Below are 20,742 nucleotides of genomic sequence, written 5' to 3'. Positions count from 1 at the left end.
CGAGACGCTGCAATCTCACAGCACGACAGGGAGCGTTTCTCAAGGAGCTCTCTAGTTCTGTCTGCTGGTTTTATTCGTAAGTGATAGGAAGTCGAAATAATTTACACGAATCGGTTTAATTTATTTTGTTAAAGAAAGCAATATATCTTGTCAAGGTGTAATATATATTTTAATACCTTTTTATCTTGTTTATTTATTGTTCATTCTTAGATTTGCATTTGTTTTTTATGTATATCATTGTGACACTAACAATAAAAAACGGGAATCGGATCTTTTGATCAGTTAAGCGATTCTTAAACGTCATGACGTACGTCAAGTTTAGTTTACACTGTATTTTTTTTTAGGGTGTGTGTGACTTGACTTTATAACATTCAGTTCATGGAACAGCCTTTGACTCATTTACAGTAATGTTTATGAATGTGAACCGCCCCTTTTAAATAAAATAATAAAATAAATATAATAATATTAATTAATAAAAAAAAAAAAAAAACTAATCAATCAAACTCTATCATGAGCTAATCCTGCATATAGCACTGACCCGACCGCAAACACGTGCAACAGCGCCATCTATTGGTCGATCTGAAGAGTTGCAGAAGCGTCACTGTGAGTCACTGGTTGCTAAGAGCAACGCTCTTCAAACTCACACAATTAATCCGACAACTCAATCTTTTGAGGGGAACCTAAACGGTGTTTTTTGAAAGGAAATTAGTTACCTTAGTTTTACCGTACTCATATCGTCTGTATCATAGAAAAACAGATGGCGAACCATCTGTTCGTGCTGCGTTGACTTTACTTCAGAAATATGACCGCAAAGAACTGCAAGAAGTGCTCAGCCTGACCTCCTGTGACTGACTGCAAATATGAATATGCTTATAATGTATGCTTTTAGTAATTTATTTAGAATAATATTATAAATAAATAAAAACCTTTTATCTATTTTTTTAAAAAAAAAGCCCTTTCCTCCAAATATTTTTTTTTATATTAATTTTTGATTTTAGTTCATTCTTTAGTAATTTAGCATTTTTTAGTCTTGCTTTTATATCAACAAGTGTATCAAAAGGTCATATTTTTTTTGTTGAATTGCCTGAACTGTTCTTGATAACTTTCAGAGAATGATAAGATTTGATAAGATTTCAGAGAATGGTCAACCCTTGTTGTAATTGGCACAGAAAACTCTTTCTGAACTTCACCCTGTGTTCAGGTGTCCCAGCTGGAAGTGCGGGAACAGGGTGCAACAGCTCTGTGGGCCCTGGCAGGACAAACTCTGAAGCAACAGAAACTCATGGCAGAACAGATGGGCTACCCGGTCATCCTTGACCTTCTTCAGTCCTCTTCAGACAAAATGCAATATGCGGGTAAGGCCAGATACAAATTGGTCTCATTATACACCGTCCCAAAAGAGATCACCCAGTTCCATCCAACCAATCAGTCACCCATGAATGTAAGTAACACTCTCGCTGCAAAGCTGTCGTCCAGACAGAAAAAGCACCAAATGCAATAAAAACAGCTTCCCATTGACTACGTGTTGACAGGCACTGGATAAACTGAGCAGACTGACTACCTGAGCTTCTCCCTGTCACTGACAGAACAGGTCTGGTCCAGCGGGTAAGCGGCCAGTACTTCCTGTCTTGAGACAGCACTGATCTGTTAGATTCATAAGACAGGAAGGCATCCACAGTGGAATGTTATTCCCCCTGTGGGTTTCTCTGTAAACATTGCTTACAAGAGTTGCTGTGTCTCTTGTATTGCTATTAGTGTTAAACTATGACCCGTTTACAGGCTGTGATTCCAAAACGATGCTATATTCCAAGAGTGCTTCCTTTTCAGTCAGGTGTCTGGATCGAGTCTCCACTGGATCGTCTGTTAAAACATTTTGTCAGACAGATGTTCCCTCAAAATCTTTTTCAGACAGAACTGTCTGCACCTTCATAACTGTGGAAGCTTGTTTCCGCCACGGAATAAAAAATTATAAATAAATAAAAATGTATAAATATAATAAATATAAATGTAATGGTATATAAAGTTCTGACTTTATTTTTCTCAGAATTCTGACTAATTTCTCAAATAATATATATATATATATATATATATATATATATATATATATATATATATATATATATATATATATTTTTTTTTTTTTTTTTTTTTTTTTTAAAGGTAATTGCATCTTTTCATCTGACAATTCAGTTCTCAATTGTGAGTTAACATCTCGCAATTTTAATTTTAATTTTTCTCGGAATTGAATTTTTTTTTTTTTTGAATTGTGAGATAAAAAGTTGCAATTACCATTTGTATGCCCTGGAAGAAACAAGCTTCCATTCATACTGTTACAATTTTGGAGCAAATCATCCACCCCCCAGAGAATGTTATCTTCACGTATCTTGTTGTTTCACAGGGGGCCGATCTAGCCAAGATAGTTGTGCCCATCAGGATGGCTTTTGCAGGGAGAATGGGGTTCCGCCTTTGGTGCATTTGCTTCGAGGGTCTCAAACAGCGCTGAAAACCCTGCTCAGTGTCATCAAAGCCCTGGGTTGTTTGTGCATTGGTAATATCTCACACTTTTTCTTCCATTTCTTTGATATGAATAGCTTTGTGTTACAGCGCAAAGGATAAAACTTTTGTTTTGTGGTTGCAGGAGTGGCACTTACTACTTGCAGAGAAAAGGTCATATTAGAGCTTTTAAAATCCCATGAATCTCTGGAGGTCAAGGCAAGTATTCGTTTCAAAAATTAAATGAGATTAAAATAGGAAGTAACTTTATAGTATTTTTAAATCACATTAGGTGCAAGTGGCTCAGACTCTCGCCTGTGTGCTGATGGGGAACCAAAAACTCCAGAGTTTTTATGTATTTATCAAATAAATGCAATCTTGGTGAGCACAAGAAACTTCTTTCAAAACCATTAACAAATTGTATCAACTCTACAGTCGTGGCCAAAAGTTTTGAGAATTACATAAATATTAGTTTTCAAAAAGTTTGCTGCTAAACTGCTTTTAGATCTTTGTTTCAGTTGTTTCTGTGATGTACTGAAATATAATTACAAGCACTTCATACGTTTCAAAGGCTTTTATCGACAATTACATGACATTTATGCAAAGAGTCAGTATTTGCAGTGTTGGCCCTTCTTTTTCAGGACCTCTGCAATTCGACTGGGCATGCTCTCAATCAACTTCTGGGCCAAATCCTGACTGATAGCAACCCATTCTTTCATAATAACTTTTGGAGTTTGTCAGAATTAGTGGGTTTTTGTTTGTCCACCCGCCTCTTGAGGATTGACTACAAGTTCTCAATGGGATTAAGATCTGGGGAGTTTCCAAGCCATGGACCCAAAATTTCAACATTCTGGTCCCCGAGCCACTTAGTTATCACTTTTGCCTTATGGCACGGTGCTCCATCGTGCTGGAAAATGCATTGTTCTTCACCAAACTGTTGTTGGAAGAAGTTGCTGTTGGAGGGTGTTTAGGTACCATTCTTTATTCATGGCTGTGTTTTTGGGCAGAATTGTGAGTGAGCCCACTCCCTTGGATGAGAAGCAACCCCACACAAGAATGGTGTCAGGATGCTTTACTGTTGGCATGACACAGGACTGATGGTACTGTAGCGCTCACCTTTTCTTCTCCGGACAAGCCTTTTTCCCAGATGCCCCACAAACAATCGGAAAGGGGCTTCATCGGAGAATATGACTTTGCGCCAGTCCTCAGCAGTCCATTCACTATACTTTCTGCAGAAGATCAATCTGTCCCTGATGTTTTTTTTGGAGAGAAGTGGCTTCTTTGCTGCCCTTCTTGACACCAGGCCATCTTCCAAAAGTCTTCGCCTCACTGTGCGTGCAGATGTGCTCACACCTGCCTGCTGCCATTCCTGAGCAAGCTCTGCACTGGTGGCACTCTGATCCCGCAGCTGAATCCTCTTTAGGAGACGATCTTGGCGCTTGCTGGACTTTCTTGGACGCCCTGAAGCCTTCTTTACAAGAATTGAACCTCTTTCCTTGAAGTTCTTGATGAACCTATAAATTTGTTAATTTAGGTGCAATCTTAGTAGCCACAATATCCTTGCCTGTGAAGCCATTTTTATGCAACGCAATGATGGCTGCACGCGTTTCTTTGCAGGTCACCATGGTTAACAATGGAAGAACAATGATTTCAAGCATCACCATCCTTTTAAAATGTCAAGTCTGCCATTCTAACCCAATCAGCCTGACATAATGATCTCCAGCCTTGTGCTCGTCAACATTCTCACCTGAGTTAACAAGATGATTACTGAAATGATCTCAGCAGGTCCTTTAATGACAGCAATGAAATGCAATGGAAATGTTTTTTTGGGGATTAAGTTAATTTTCATGGCAAAGAAGGACTATGCAATTCATCTGATCACTCTTCATAACATTCTGGAGTATATGCAAATTGCTATTATAAAAACTTAAGCAGCAACTTTTCCAATTTCCAATATTTATGTAATTCTCAAAACTTTTGGCCATGACTGTATATATGTATATGAGAAAATCATCTTGTATAATGTTCCATCTTGACTTATTCCAGCACAACTACTTGCTAGCCTGGTTCACACGAGAGCAGGTATTACTACTGCGATTGTCACCATGTGTGCTGTAGAGCGTCTTTCTGCTTATCTGGACTCAGAAGATGAAGAGGTAGATTGTGTTGAATCAGCTTATGTAAATTCAGTGTTTCCCAGTCAAAAAATAAGTGCTTAAAATAGTATTTGTAGGATTTTAAAAACTAAAATAATATACTTTATTCCCTCCTACATTTTAGGTTCGAACAGCTTGTGCAAGTCATCGACAGCTTCTGGCGAAATGTAGAAAATCCCCTCACATATATGAATTTCTAATGTAGAATTTAGCTGAAGATGCCTGAATATCGCAGTTGTTTACAGCAGAGTCTGAAAGACAGAGAAGAACAGGGTTTCCATCCCTCTGGTGCTTTAAATTGAAAGTATGAAATGAAGTCAAAATGAAGTAGCTAAAATATGGGGCCTTTGATAATTCACAAGCATTATTTGTTTTCTTTCTGTTTTCTCCATTGCAGTTTGGAGATAAATGGCAGCCCTCCTGTACCTCATCATCATAATTAAGGTATTTCAATTGAATTATGTATGACAGAGAGATATTGTGATGCTGGCTAGAGCAATGAGGACTATATCTCACATACAGATGTTTGCGCTATATCATTCTCACCAGGACTGGCAAAGAGAATGAACGCTAGGTGTCAGTCTGCAACTGGGGACAGAGAAACACAAGCTCTTTTGCCAGAGCATGTAAGACAGAGGGCCAGAACTGCCAACCCCAGAGTCACAACGGGACAGACGTCCTGCCACAATGCCCCAAAACAGAGGTTAAATGAAAATACCTGAAAGGTCAAGAACTCCAGCACTGCCATTCACACCAAAAGGTAATTAAAAAATAAATAACATCATAAACTTGGAATCAAAGAATATGCAAAACAGAACCATTTAAATTTCTTTAAATAAATAATCATTTATTAATATGTGGGAAATGTCCTTTCAACACAATGTCAAGAATTTATCCTCAGTTTTAATGGGGGAATTTTGATCGCAGCATCTTTAACTTCTGAAGTAATGTCTAATCCAAGTGGTGCCCTAAAAATAAATGAAAAATTTCATTACATCAAAACAGACTCTTAACATACACAATCAGTGCTGGGTAGATTACTTACAAACTGTTAATGATTCCAAATTATATGATGAAAATCAGTAATGTAATCTATTAGATTTTACACATTTTAGGTAATCTAATTGGATTACTTTTGACCTTATCACATAGATTTGAATAGGTTTATTTTGTAGTACATTAAACATCACATTACATCAGGGTTTCCATTAGAACTTACTTGGGTTCATAGTTGACCTCTTCGCTATGGGACATGATCCCCTTTCCTTGCTTTAGTCTCTCTATGCCATTCCTAACAACAATAGTAAGGAACAAAAGTCAGTGTCTTATTCATGTCATCAAGGCTGTAAGGCAATACGCACCATTTTAAGTTCTTACCATGCAATCATGACTCCATTATCAGTGCAAAACTTTGATGGAGGGCAAAGCAGATGCAATCCAGTGGCATCTGTGACAATTTTCAGAGTCTGTCTGATGTATTCATTACTCGCTACTCCCCCTGAAACGACCTAAAGAGGTGCACAAGTGGAAGAGTTGAAGTTTTGGTTGGGATTGAAAGGTTAGAGTGGAATTTTTACCAAATGTCAATTCACCACAGGCATTTCTTGGTAGAAGTTTTTAAACTGTAAAACGATTAAGCCAAGCTCAAATGAATTTTAATACGAAATGCCTCAACCGAGTCCTGGAGTGCTGTGAATTTACCAGAGTTGGATTATGCTGTGGTAGAAGACCTTTGGATTTACAGAACAAAATGGCACGATGTGTTCGTTTGGCTATATGAGACGCCACAGTGTGTTGTAAGGCAGCGGCGATGTCTTTAACGCATGATAATAACTGTCCTTTTTCAACACCTGAGGAAACATAACATTACAGTAATATAATAATGGTTAGGATTATATAAATACAAATTTTTTTCTAATGCAATCAGAATAAACATGTACAGCACATACAAATAACCATTTTTTACATTTGTTTAACTATTTTATTGATACTTATTAACTTTTTATTGATACTTCAATATGAATGAATCTATCTATCTATATCTATCTATATATATATATATATATATATATCTATATATCTATATATTATTCATATATATATATATATATATATATATATATATATATATATCTATATATATATCTATATATCTATATATATATATCATATATATATATATATATATATATATATATATATATATATAATATATATATATATATATAATATATTAAATTAAGGCAGCTGTTTATGTAGGCAGCTCACTAGCTTTTGGAAAAGAACCTGTTTCTTTTGTTTAAACGGGACAGATAAAGTACCTTCTTCTCTCTCTTTTTTGCTTATTGCCAGTGTCACCTGGTTTCGCAAACCAGCAAAAGAGAAATTGCAGTCGTAGAGCTGCCCCATGGGTGACTTGAAATGAAATGCGAGTCGATCTCCCTCTTTTGCCAGAAGCTCTATGGCTTGTCCACCACTCAAAGACGAGCACTCGGGGTGATTCCTAAGAGAAAGTCTTCTAGCAATCTGTCATTGAACGGAAATACAAACAGTTTATATTATAAACATCCTGCTGCTTTCCTTGTATTTGAAACTGACGTGATATCCTGATACCTTATCTAAAGTGTCCCCGGCTGCTGCATCCAATGTTTGCCCCAGCAGAAGAAATTCATCTATTCCTTTGGCCAATGCTAGAAGAGAATGACCCCCGGAGACAAGGAGCACAAGAAAAGGGAAGTCTACGGGGTGTAGCATTCTTACAGTGAGGGCATGTGCCTCCATATGGTGTATAGGGATGAACGGCTTTTCATGAAGTCTCACAAACTTCCGACTGAAATCCAAGCCGATCCCTAAGCTAAGGGCGAGACCAGGCTTCACTGTTGTGGCCACAGCTGTGAGTTCACTGGGTTCAATGCCACTTCTGTCTAAGGCCTCCTGGACAACTCTAGAGATGTTTTCTCTGTGTAGCTGTTGGGCCACAGGTGGGATAATTCCACCCGCGCTGTAAGAGAACAAGTGAAATTAAATGCACATAATACGGCATTAACGGAGTAATTTTTATCCTTATCTTATGTGTATAAAAATAAGGCAAACTGTATATTTTTAATCACCATTTTGCTATTTCTGGTGTTTACTTAAATAGTCCTGATCTGAAAATCACCAGACTTAATGGAAAAAACTTATGAAATATAATTATATTAAAATGTTTGTTCAGATGACAGAATTCATGAAAAAAATAAATTATGAGGGTTTTATATTAGGTATGTAAAACCAACATACAAAGCCATTACTAATGCTACTGTCTAAAAGCCTGTGAACTTCTAGTGTGAAAATTTCACCTGAAAAATAAGTAAAATTATAAGTAATTCATAGCAGAATGTCAAAGCTGTTCTTTTCTATACAACAGTGAATAGACACTGCAGCTGTTATTTTCAGTGAATAACAACTTTGCTTTCAACCAGTTTATAAACAAAGCTATTATAGAAGATATTATAGAAGATATTCAGTGTTGTTATTGTTCACTAAAACTAAATTGTTTTTCTTAAAATAAGCCTGACATAAAATATAATTCTAAGATAAAAAACTTCAATAAAAATTAGAAATGTTGCCTTGGCAATTGAGTGAAAAAAAAAAGTTTAAATAAGTACTAAAATTACTTTAACACTGAAAAAAAAAATTAAATATATATATAATATATATATATAATATATATATAATAAAAAATTACAAAAGCAATTAACAAAATAACTAATACTGAATGAAAACTAAAAATATAAAATAAAAGCTAATTTAAAATATTGATACTATAATATAATACTATAATAATGGTTCATAAACAATACTAAAATAACCCTAATTGAAGTATAGTGCAGAAGTCATATGACTATTTTTATGATTTTCTCTTTTTTAAGACCTTGGAATATCGTGACGACGAGTATTTGACCACTGAAAGGCCTTTTTTAGAGAATTGTTTCTTTATCATAATGAACACGTGTGATTAGTGTTGATCTCTGTATCAGCTGAGGTTATTGATGAAGCCAGTGGCTATCCTTACTCCAGGTGTGTCTGTTTCTGAGAATGCAGAGATTCCCCCAGGATCGCTCCAGTGTCGTCCAGCACAGCCGCTCCGGTCTCATCGCAGCTCGTCTCGATGCCCAGAACGAACCTGCGCACTGTGCTGAAGGCTCTTCCTGACGCGCTGCGCTCCATGCAGCACCGAGCAGCTCCGTTCAAAGCGCATGGGAGCATGCTGATAACACTGACGGTTCACTGTCGTTAACACTGCTTGATTTAACTCGACGGTAATCTGAAAGGTAACACACGCTTCAACAATTCAAGTGACTCAAAAACACCGCCAAAAGTGTCTTTCCTTGTAAACCTTCATTTATGACCCTGTCCGATCGAGGCGTTACATATAAATAAGCCCTACTCACAACAAACGAAGTTGGGTTCCGTTAGACTTCCTTTAAGATGCAAATGATAAATAGTTGTAGAGAAAACCAGATGCCTAGGCCAATTTGATAAATAAATAAGTACGCTAATAGTAATATCATAGATAAATGACTAATAAGTAGAAAACAAAACAAAACAAACAAACAAACAAAAAAACAATACGGGAACCATTATCGAATAGAAATAATAAAAAATGTGTGCACATGTAAATGTACACACACACACACAGAGCTGGGTAGATTACTTATGAATTGTAATCAGTTACTGATTACAGATTACATGACAAAATTTGTAGTCAGTAATATAATCTCTTAGATTACACATTTTTGGTAACGTAATCTGATTACTTTTGGATTACATTTAGATTACATTTGTGCTAATCCTTATTTGATATCACATATATTGAATATGAGTCTAAGCTTGTAATATTTTGACATAAACAAAGAAAAAATATATTCCACAAAATATATTTAATTCACCAGCAAGAGCCACAATAACTTCTTTTTCAAGTGCAATGTATGGACAGTTAATACTTACAAAATACTAACACTAGTATTTGCTAGTAACACTAAATAAAACAAAATCACATCTAATGATTTTAAAGGATATTTACTCATAATTAAGTAAATTTAGAAAACAGCTAAATTACAAAAACCAATATTGAAAAACATAAAATTCACAGCAATATCACTGCCAGGTCAAATATTTAATGTAATAAATACTAGAAGTGTATATGAATGTATCAATGAAAACCATAAAAAAATAGCTACATTGCAAACATGAATTTTGAAAAAGACTAAATTCACACAGCAATGAAATTTCTATCCATCTCAAAACATTTTAAGTGCAAAGTAACAATGAGGAAAAGACAAACAATATTACAAAAATGAATATTAAAGAACATGAAACTCACAACAATAGCATTGCTAATAAATATATATATATATATATATATATATATATATATATATATATATATAAAGAATATATATAAACAGATATTACCATATCTAAGTTAAATATTGCATCTCAAAACATTTGAAGTGCATAAGGTAGTAACAATGAAGAAAAATCAACATTTTAAAAAATATATTATAGAACAAATTAAAGGCCATGTTCCCCTCCATTTTCCATTATCTTGTTGCTGATTTCTTCTGAGTGCGATTCTGACACCCCTCCCCCTCTCCGCCAGAAAAACTCGAAGAATCACAAATGTATATATGTGGCAGGTTTAACAGGAAAATATATACACGTTAAAAAAAAGGAAATTAAGGAGAATCAATGAATTGTGAACAACTTATTACCATAGTGTAAATAAAATGTAATCATGTAATCCATAAAAAAGTAACTGTAGTCTGATTACGAGTATTTTAAAAAGTAGTTTACTCTAATTACAAGTACTTGAGTTTTGGAATCTGATTACGTAATCCAGATTACATGTAATCCGTTACTACCCAGCTCTGCACACACACAATATATATATATATATATATATATATATATATATATATATATATATATATATATATATATATATATATATATATATATATATATATATATATATATATCCATTCATTAAAATTTCAATTAATTAATATTTACATTAAAATTTATGTGTTTGTATTTGGTAGGTTTTATGGATTTTAACAAAGTTCCAATTTTTTTTATAATATGCAAGTTCATGACAATTATTTTTGAAAAAAAGGGTCAATATATTACAATTGTTTTCTGTCCACATTATCCATTTACATACTTTTCTGTGTTACAAAGTCCATGATAGTGTTATTTTAGTGTCATACTATTATAGTTTTTTTTATTATTATTTTTTGAATTAGGTTGTATTTTCATAGGCTTCGTAGTATTTATGTCGTTTTATTTTTATTTAAAATTGTATTAATTTTGTGCATATTTTGTCAGTTTTATTAGTTTTTTTAATGTCTATTTTTTATCTTAGTTTTATTTTAGTTGTTTAGTACATTGTTAAGCTAAATAGCTGAAAAAAAAGTTTAATTTATTAAAATATTTTACTTAAGTTCAAGTTTGTTTTATTTCAAGTAATGAATATTTTATTATGGTTTTAGTTAACTATAATTAGCCAGGTTCATGATGAGGACATTTTGAGTCTAAAATCAGTTCTTCAGGCAGTAACTTTTTTTTGTCACATTCTGCTTCTACAGAAGACATCAGGAAACCCCAGACAAATTATTAAATGAATAGAACAAGATGGAGCCACAAGCCAAACGAAGAAAAGAAATGGACAAATATGATACTTGGGATGTTCTTCCAGTTCTCTCTGATGAACAGTCCCGGGACACTGAATTGTTGCCGACCTACGCTGCACCCATCATCGAGAAAAGACAAACATCTCGCCTGGTTAAAGAGCCTTCCCTGATCTACCCTTTACCAGGTCTGCAGCACATAAAAAGAGTGAGGGCCTGCAAAGACAAAAGCACTCCTCACCCTTTGGAGGTCATCGTGTGCTTGGCCAGGGATGTGCAGGTGATAGACTGCAAAGAAGTTACACTTGCTGATCTGCTTCATTCACAGTCTTTTGACTCCATTGGTTTAGGAGAACCTTTTCTTGTCAAAATACCCGCCAATCCTTCACTAACTAGACCACAGTTTGAAAAAGCTAGTAAACACTGACCTACATCATTTTACGAGGACAAACAAGTGACATCTGCTCTGAGAGGCCAGTTATTCACTGCCGAACAGAAAGCTAAAGTGCAAGAGTACATGACAGCGGCTGTAGAGGCTGGAGAACCTGAGCAGATTGTTGCAGTGGGTCATGACTGTAAATGTGGCTCTCATCCACTCCATCATGCTGTCATGGTCTGTATTGATCTCATGGCCTGTGGGCAAGGAGGAGGCGCCTACAATTATGAGAAATATCCAGTCTGTCGGTTTAGCAGCTCTGAGTCCTTTAGGAATGCCTGCTATGCCAAAGAAACTGGACAGCCTTATATCTGCACCGGATATGACCTTTACGTCACTGGAGAGCCATGTGTGATGTGTGCAATGGCTTTGGTCCACACAAGAATCAAAAGAGTGTTTTATGGAGCACCCTCTACAGATGGTGCCTTCGGAACAAAGTATAAAATTCATCTGCAAAAAGATTTAAATCATCACTTTGAAGTGTATGAAGGGGTGATGCGAAATGCATGTGAGGCTTTATTCAAAATAGATAGATAGATAGATACAATATTACACTGATATTTATGATAACATCTTAATTCTTTTTACGTTTTTAATTTTTGTATTTTTTTTTTGATAGGACCATAATTAAAATTATGGAAGGGAAATTGGATTGGATTGTTGTCTACTTTTAAATATCATATTAAATTTATCAGACCATCAAAGCATGTGTCATATATATATATATATATATATATATATATATATATATATATATATATATATATAACCTTTCAAAATAATTTTGTTTTGTTGAAATTAAGTTTTATTTCAGAAAGGACACAGGAAATTTATGAAAGCGACAGTAAATACATTTAAATATTATAAATCATATATATATATATAAGTTACCACCAAAATATACATATAAAAATATAAATATAAATATATATTTTTTTTTTTTACATATATGTTAATCATAAAATCCTCAAAAATATTAATCTGTACACCGGTTTTCACCACTGATAATAAGAAATGTTTCTTGAGCTGCAAATCAGCATATAAGAGTGATTTCTGAAGGATCATGTGACACTGAAGTGATCACTAGTAATGATGCTGAAAATTTAGCTACAACATCACAGGAATAAAATACATTTTAAAATATGATATAATAGAGAACAGTTATTTTAAAATGTAAAAATATTATTTCTTAACAACTTTCCAACCTCAGCTTTTTGAGTAGTGGTGTGTATTCTATGATTTTTATTAAAAACTTACATGACAGTGTATGATTTACATCAAATGTATTTGGTATTTCACACAAATAATTTATTTTTCTAATGAACAACAGTGTTTCTAATACTTTGCAAAGTTTTATTTGTTTAGAGCATGTCATACAACACATAACATACTCTGATCATACCTTTTCTCAAAACAAAAGGACAAAACAATTGGCACATTTGAGCCTTCGCAGATATTGTCAAAAGATGAGAAAGTGAAAAAATACAAATAGTTTAATAGGGCTATGTTACAGTTTCTCAACTTCAATAATACTGTGAGGGAAAAGAGAGCAAAGAATCATGATGGTTTGCTGAAGCTTGGTAATAATCCAGAGTTTTTCAATGACATACTGAAATTGAGTCAACATGAAAGTTTCTGATTCAAACAGTAGATGAAAGAATGTAGGGAAGAACTTGATGTTTGTTTCAGGGCAGAGGAAGCTGTTCAAAAAATACGAAGAAATATTCTTTGAAATAATGTGCACTGATAAAATGTGCAAAATGAGACCAGAATAAAGTTCTATTTTTGATTTCATGTTGACTCTAATAGATGTGAAAGTACTTAAAATCCTAAAAGTTTTGTTAATGTTAATATTTTTTTCATTGTCACTTATAAGCTGTAAGACATTAACTAAACAAAACTATAAATAGTATTGTGACTGAACAAATATTTTTCAGAAAATCATGCAAACTGGCTTTTTATTAGTCTCTGAAGCAATGAAAACATTAACGAAACAGCAGAAAGGTTTCATGGCTTTTAAATGATTTTAAAAACACATTCTGTCAATTCATGGCATTATCTAAGAATGTATTTAGATATGTGAAGTGACGCTAAAAGCATAAATCTATCTTAGTGTATCAGTGTTGTGAGCACATTTGAACAAACAAAAACTAATTAACAAAAAACTTTAACCATGAAACCTGGGCCAGCCCAGATCCACAAGGATCACAAAACGACTAACAAAAACACATTAAATATCTTAAGTTATTAATGCTTGTAGAATTGTCCTCCTAACATGTCCCTACAACAATTTCTCAAGATATATCAAACAAAGAGACTCACAATTACACAGACTGTACAAAACTGCTAAGTGTACACAGCTGCGGTACAAAGTACAAAGGGTTATCTCCTCTCCCAAATCAGACAACAGCTCTGAGTTGGTCTGTGCCCTCTGAACACTGGGCTTAATACTTGTTTATTCCAAAGATCCTGACTCCATGGAGTTGTGGCAGTTTTGGGATGAGAACACTCAAAAGCGAAGCTGTGTTTATCACAAAATGAGCTGTGTCATATTTAGTGTAAAAGCTGGCGAGAAAATATCTGCAAAGATAAAAGAACAAGTGTTACACTTCAAAATAAGTACAGGATCTTATATAATAAAGGTTTAATAGGTATGTCTATACACATTCCGGATGCATTTAGTTCAAAATGTTGTTCAAACACCAGGCCAGCTTTCTTGGCTATTTTCATGGTTGAAATAGTATTAAAGAGCCATATAAAAAACCTATATCAGGTCTGTTAAAGGGGTCATCGGATGATTTTCCACAGGTTGATATGATTCTTTAGGGTCGTGAAACTTGCTAATTAGCACATTATTAGGAAAGGCGATTTGCAAAGATTCATTAAAAAAACCTTACACACTTCTTCTGTTGGGGAAGCTGGATCACGAATGATTCGCTTGAACATAGGTGCATTTAGGTAGATGTGGGACGCATTCCTTTCAAAAACAAATGTAATCCACTGCCTAATTCAATCCACAGGGCGGAGCTAAAGTAAGACGCCAGTCCAGTCTGTGCTGAAACGCTACTGTCAATCAAACTATCGTGGGAGGGGCCTGTCTCTTTGACGTCACAAAGACAGGCATCTGAGATTGGCTCGATTTGAGAAAGGGGTAAAGATTTTAGCAGATTAAAAAAAAAAATCACTGGGTGGATTTTTATCATTATAGGGTGGTTGTGTACACACACTGCCAACACACATTTCAGTTCAAACAACTTTGAACTGAAACAAGTGCATGTAGCATCCGATGACCCCTTTAAAAATATCTTTAAGAGTGTAAATGTTGCGCAAAAGATGGCAAAAATAACTTACAAAATGATTGGTGAGATTGTAAAGAATTTTCTAGATGATGTGAACTGCACGCCATAGTCCAGCTGTTCCCAGTGTGTGAGAAGTCTTGCCTTGCCCTGGTCCGGTGTTTCAAATGGTGTGCCTTTCACTGCATGCATAAACACATACATACCCTGTGGGAAGATTGAAAGATGATCCAAATGTCATACACACCATTCTCAAAGCTTCTAACAATGGGATGCCCCTTAATATTAAAGGGACAGTTCACCCAAAATTGAAAATTCATTTATTAATGTCATCCTAAACCTGTATGACTTTGGTTGATCTTCTAAACACAATTTCAGATATTTTAAATGAAGCATGAGAAGTTTCTGTCCCTCCAGTAGCGCTTACAGCATCTGTATAGAGATTCTAAAAAAGCTAGAAATTAAATTTAGCATTTATATACATGCTTTATTTAAATTTTAATGTTAGTTTGTGTCTGCTTATTCTATTCATCAGTGTTTGAACCATTAAAGAAAAATCACATTTTCCATATTTCATTTCTGGGTTAAAAATAAAAAAAATAAATGGACTAAAAAGTACACAGACCTTGTTGTCCTCTCTTCATGTGAAGCTATTGTATAGCTGCAGACTTATTACACTCACTAAATTTGTCTTCCATGTCAGGACAACAGAAACATTACAGTATCCCTAAGAATAGCTTGGCTTTATCATTGTGGCACAAGCTTTAATACATCATCTTGTGCCAGAGAGCTTAAACTTGGTTGATGATTTCATGCTGTTGACCTTGAATCTTTGGGCGAGCGAGTCCTTACATAATGCCACAAAGACTACTAAAGAAGCATCAACTGTCCAGATTCAGCTGACCTTAGGGCACTGCGGAGAAAATTACAATCCATAGACAGGGAAATTAAATGCAATATAATACAGGATTATTCAACAGAGGACACTTACAAAATTGTGAATAACATTTGTGAGGGTCCACACAACAGGAACACTGAAGAAAGGAATGCTCAACAGTACAATGTGAAGCATTCCTACACCGAGCGCATATGTCAGCCATATCCCCCGACTGTTCATCACACGGGTGTTTGGGTTCACTTCACTGTGGGCCACACCAACGTTCATCTTGCTTTTCTGTTGATAGACAAAAAAAAAAACAAGAACAGTGTGCTACACTGTAAAAAAAAATATTTTTTCGAAATTGTAAATAAAAGTTGACTGGAGAAGAAAATATTAATTCAGTTTTTCGATTACAAAATTGCACATTTAATTCAATCTTACTTGCTGTTTCTTTGTTATTGTTTGTGAAATGAACTAGCAATTTCTGAGTGCAGACTGTTTATACACCAGATTGTTTTTATTGTAGTCCAAAATGTCAAAATGGAAAGTGTCAAATAATACAATATTTCTGCATAGTGTAAAAAAGCTGTATAAATAAAATCATTAAATAAAAATAATTACTTAACTGTTTATTATGCTGTTCATTAAAATAAGCATACACAATACAATACATAAAATTAATAAATAAAGCATAACATTCTTCTTTTAAAAATTAAGAAATGTATTTTTTTTCTTTCTTCTAAATGATTAAAACTGACAATAAAAAAAAAGAACCAACATTAAATTATTTGGCTAATCAATCAACTTGAGTTAATTGATAAAGTGACTAAAATTGATAAAAGTGTCTTGTGATTAAGAGTTTCTCTGGTCTCATCATAACTAAAAATGATATGTCAGTGTCTATTCAGCAGCAGTCTAGTTAATTCCAATGAAATAAGATGTAAAACTGCTAACTATTCAAATTAATGATCATTTATGCACTACTACAATCTACGTCTGCAGCTGTTGTTTAATGGCTTTAAAAAAACTAGTTAAGAATAGAAGCTGTCTTACAGATGAGGTCTTGTCTATGTGCCAACAAAAGCATGTTCACAAACTTACAATGGGGTGATTCTTTGTAGTACTTTGCCCTAATGCATTACTGTTCATGCGGGCCAACTTATTCCAATTATTAGCAAGAGTTAAGCTCTTTGGAAGAGCAAAAAGGGTGGAAGTGACATTTCATGGCCTGTTTGGTTTCTCCGCCAGAGTAAACAGTCTGGGCAGCTGTTTGAAAGTCAAGGTTCGATGTTACCTAATATAAAGCTTATTTTGTTTGGTTGCTTCTCGTCTCAAGATTTCTCACCAAAATCATGGCTCGTCTTGGTTTCTGCTTACCAAGTCAATTGGTTCTTTATATATTTAACAATTATAGAAAGCATCCACAACAAAATGGCATTGTTTTTTAATCTCTTAATATTGCTCTTCTACACATAAATGCAATAAAAGCAAAGCAGATGGAGGTCAAAGGTTGAAATCCTGTTAATGCAACATCTGTCAATAGCCAGTCTATTGATCCTCCACTCACTGATTGTGTTTAAGTATGTAGTATATATGTATTTAATATCCCCTGAGACACAACACAGTTATGAGTAAGTATTATTCAATAGATATTGCTCATAACCAGCTTCATGTGAACGATAAAGACTGCAGGCTGAGCGTTTGCATTTATATAAAATTACATAAATATTACATAAAAATTCATGTTGGTTTTTCAGTAGCAGCTGCAGGAGATAAACAAGTCCATGACACAGAGTTAGCAACACAGCTACCTGACAAAACATTGTCTTATTTCTGCACAGCTTAATGTATTCTTCCATTTAACCACTTAAATAACACTCTTTAAACATGCTTATTCTCCTGTCTGTGCTATTATACTGAGCTGCTTTAGGTTTTGCGCATGTCATGAGCAATGCTCTTGATTTAGCATCTAACGTTACAGCTTTCATACCAAACACTAGTTGCTTTTGTTTCACTCTACTTCCATTAAACACCTCAAACAACAATAAAAGCTCACGAACCCCCAATTATCGACCTCATTACGCACATTTGGGTTTTAAAGTAGCGGCACAAATGACTTGGATTCGTAAGATATGAGTAACGGTACCTTATTTGTGTTCGGGTGAAGCAGGCTGGAGCGCTGCCGGCCTCCGCTGCGCGCACTGCGGGCTGACTCACCGCTCACGCTCCGCTAGCACACATGCTATCCCCTAGCTAACGGGATTATGAGATCAAACATCGCGAGATTGGTGCACAACGCCCACCAAAGGCATGATGATGTTTGCAAAACAAAACACCACTAGCAAAGGCATCGAATCAGTTTTTTTTTTGATTATTGGATAAGAACTGGTTACTGTTATCTAGTCAGTTTTTAATAATGTGTGGAGTTTTATTTGACCATTTCTGAAAAGATGCTACAACAGTTATATGCTATGTCTAAGTTTTGTGGATTTGTATACTTTCTTAGGGATAGCCATAACTATTAAAATGACCATTTATTGATTTATAAGCAATATAAATATATAAACATACGACAAAGAAAAAAAAAATCGTCCATTCAAATCAGAGAACAACAATGACGTAATTTAGGAGCCAGTTAAGTCATATCCGATCCTGGAGCGAGTCATAAAAACATGTGTTATGAATTTTTTGGTTATCTTTTAACGGATTATTATTATTTTACATAAAGTAAGTAAGAAGATATTGGGCTATTTTAAATATAATTGTTTAACGTATCATAATGTTATTGTCACGAGTCCTGTTAGAATATATGCTAAATTACCCTGCAGTTTTTGTCAATAATCTAAGAAAATGACCGGTTTGTGACCACTGTTGTCTCAGTTTTGATTTTTTTTTTTTTTTTTTTAGGGAGGACACTATGAGGTGCTTCCACCTGAGACTGTGTGTCTGCTGTGCAGCTCTCAGGTTATAACATCTGTCCTGAATGTTGTCAAAGAACTGGTTGAAAATTCACTTGATGCTGGTTCCTCAAGCCTTGAAGTTAAACTGGTAAATGCACGTTGTATCAACAAACATACTGACCAGTATTAGGACACTTATAAATGTATTCATGTCATTAAATTAGACAACAAAATATAAAACTGTTTACATTTCCTTTAAAGAAATTGCACTTTTAAAAAACATTTCACAAAATGAAGGATGACACCAGTGTGTGAACCTGAGGTGATCTGACTTCTTCATATATCCACTAAAATCAACATTTAGACCAGAAATACAGGTGCTGGTCATATAATTAGAATATCATCAAAAAGTTGATTTATTTCACTAATTCCATTCAAAAAGTGAAACTTGTATATTATATTCATTCATTACACACAGACTAACACAAATCAAATATTTATTTCTTTTAATTTTGATGATTATAACTGACAACTAAGGAAAATCCCAAATTCAGTATCTCAGAAAATTAGAATATTGTGAAAAGGTTCAATGTTGAAGACACCTGGTGCCACACTCAAATCAGCTAATTAACTCAAAACACCTGCAAAGCCTTTAACCCCTTAACTGTCACCCCCCATTTTTTAAAATAGGCATTAAAGTGCACTATCCAAACTTAAATTGTTGTATTTTATGAACACTTTGGAATATAGACCTAAGATTGGTCTCTTTTTAAAGAAGAAAATTAGCAGATTTTGGCAAAAGTGGAATTTTTTTCAAAAAATTAAAGTATCAAAAAAAAGTTATAGAAGTTTAAATGTACTGTAAATAAAATGCGCTATATTATTTTTATTTTATTTTATTTATTATAAATATTTTACATAACAGGTTTTACCCTAAAATTGGCATAAAATTAAAGCCTTGTGTCTAAATAAGTTATGTTCCAAATTTGAAGTTGATATGAAAAAAAAATTGAGGTTCCTGTGAGATTTTATTTAGGGCATCATACCACAAACAGCCACCGGGAGCCATCAAAACTCCTTTGAATTTTGTTTAATGTTTTTTTTTTCTCTAGATTTCTCTGTCAATTTTACTTCTATCTCAAAATAACCACCAAATATGGAATCCTGAGACTCAGACCTTTCCAATGATATGTCTGTTGCCAAGATTATAAAAAAATTTTGATTCTAAAAGACCGTAATGCATTTTGTAATATGACACTTGACACTGCCCACTAAGGGGGAGGAGACCGCCATAAGATTTTAAAGTACCATTTCCATGGTAACGCAATATCCGATTTCAAAATGGTTTTCACAGGATGAATCTTTGGCTTCTAAGCTTTCAAATGATATATAATTTATGATGATTACTAAAAGATTTTATAGAGAAAAAGGACAACAAAAAAAAGAGCGCCAAGCGTCCCATAATTTAAACAATTAAAATTAAGGGAGTTAAATGGTCTCTCAGTCTAGTTCTGTGGGCTACAGAATCATGGGGAAGACTGCTGACTTGACAGTTGTCCAAAAGACGACCATTGACACCTTGCACAAGGAGGGCAAAACACAAAAGGTCATTGCAAAAGAGGCTGGCTGTTCACAAAGCTCTATGTCCAAGCACATTAATAGAGAGGCGAAGGGAAGGAAAAGATGTGACAGAAAAAAGTGTAAAAGCAATAGGGATAACCGCACCCTGGAGAGGATTGTGAAACAAAACCCATTCAAAAATGTGGGGGAGATTCACAAAGAGTGGACTGCAGCTGGAGTCAGTGCTTCAAGAACCACTACACAAAGACGTATGCAAGACATGGGTTTCAGCTGTCGCATTCCTTGTGTCAAGCCACTCTTGAACAACAGACAGCGTCAGAAGCGTC

The 20,742-nt window shown here is 34.5% G+C and overlaps 3 protein-coding genes and 1 pseudogene across 3 annotated transcripts; 2 read left to right on the top strand and 2 right to left on the bottom strand.

Annotated features, from left to right (window-relative positions):
* Positions 1-12: 12 nt before the first annotated feature.
* LOC109096179 (ankyrin and armadillo repeat-containing protein-like) lies at positions 13-2,940 on the top strand. Its single transcript, XM_042764174.1, has 4 exons — positions 13-877; positions 1,202-1,355; positions 2,399-2,548; positions 2,639-2,940. The coding sequence occupies exons 2-4, from the start codon at positions 1,283-1,285 to the stop codon at positions 2,734-2,736; spliced, it is 321 nt and encodes a 106-aa protein (XP_042620108.1). The 5' UTR covers positions 13-877; positions 1,202-1,282; the 3' UTR covers positions 2,737-2,940.
* Positions 2,941-4,475: 1,535 nt separating this feature from the next.
* Positions 4,476-12,459, top strand: LOC109072016 (annotated as a pseudogene).
* osgepl1 (O-sialoglycoprotein endopeptidase-like 1) lies at positions 5,476-9,089 on the bottom strand. Its single transcript, XM_042764173.1, has 7 exons — positions 8,704-9,089; positions 7,263-7,650; positions 6,971-7,175; positions 6,351-6,499; positions 6,027-6,157; positions 5,869-5,940; positions 5,476-5,617 (listed from the first exon to the last, which is right to left on the bottom strand). The coding sequence occupies exons 1-7, from the start codon at positions 8,895-8,897 to the stop codon at positions 5,533-5,535; spliced, it is 1,224 nt and encodes a 407-aa protein (XP_042620107.1). The 5' UTR covers positions 8,898-9,089; the 3' UTR covers positions 5,476-5,532.
* Positions 12,460-13,098: 639 nt separating the features above from the next.
* ormdl1 (ORMDL sphingolipid biosynthesis regulator 1) lies at positions 13,099-18,211 on the bottom strand. Its single transcript, XM_042764171.1, has 4 exons — positions 18,082-18,211; positions 16,047-16,229; positions 15,111-15,262; positions 13,099-14,339 (listed from the first exon to the last, which is right to left on the bottom strand). The coding sequence occupies exons 2-4, from the start codon at positions 16,218-16,220 to the stop codon at positions 14,204-14,206; spliced, it is 462 nt and encodes a 153-aa protein (XP_042620105.1). The 5' UTR covers positions 16,221-16,229; positions 18,082-18,211; the 3' UTR covers positions 13,099-14,203.
* Positions 18,212-20,742: the final 2,531 nt, after the last annotated feature.

This window comes from Cyprinus carpio, chromosome A9, assembly GCF_018340385.1.
Source record: "Cyprinus carpio isolate SPL01 chromosome A9, ASM1834038v1, whole genome shotgun sequence".
Lineage (NCBI taxonomy): Eukaryota > Metazoa > Chordata > Actinopteri > Cypriniformes > Cyprinidae > Cyprinus > Cyprinus carpio.
This window is presented reverse-complemented; position numbering and strand designations above follow the sequence as displayed.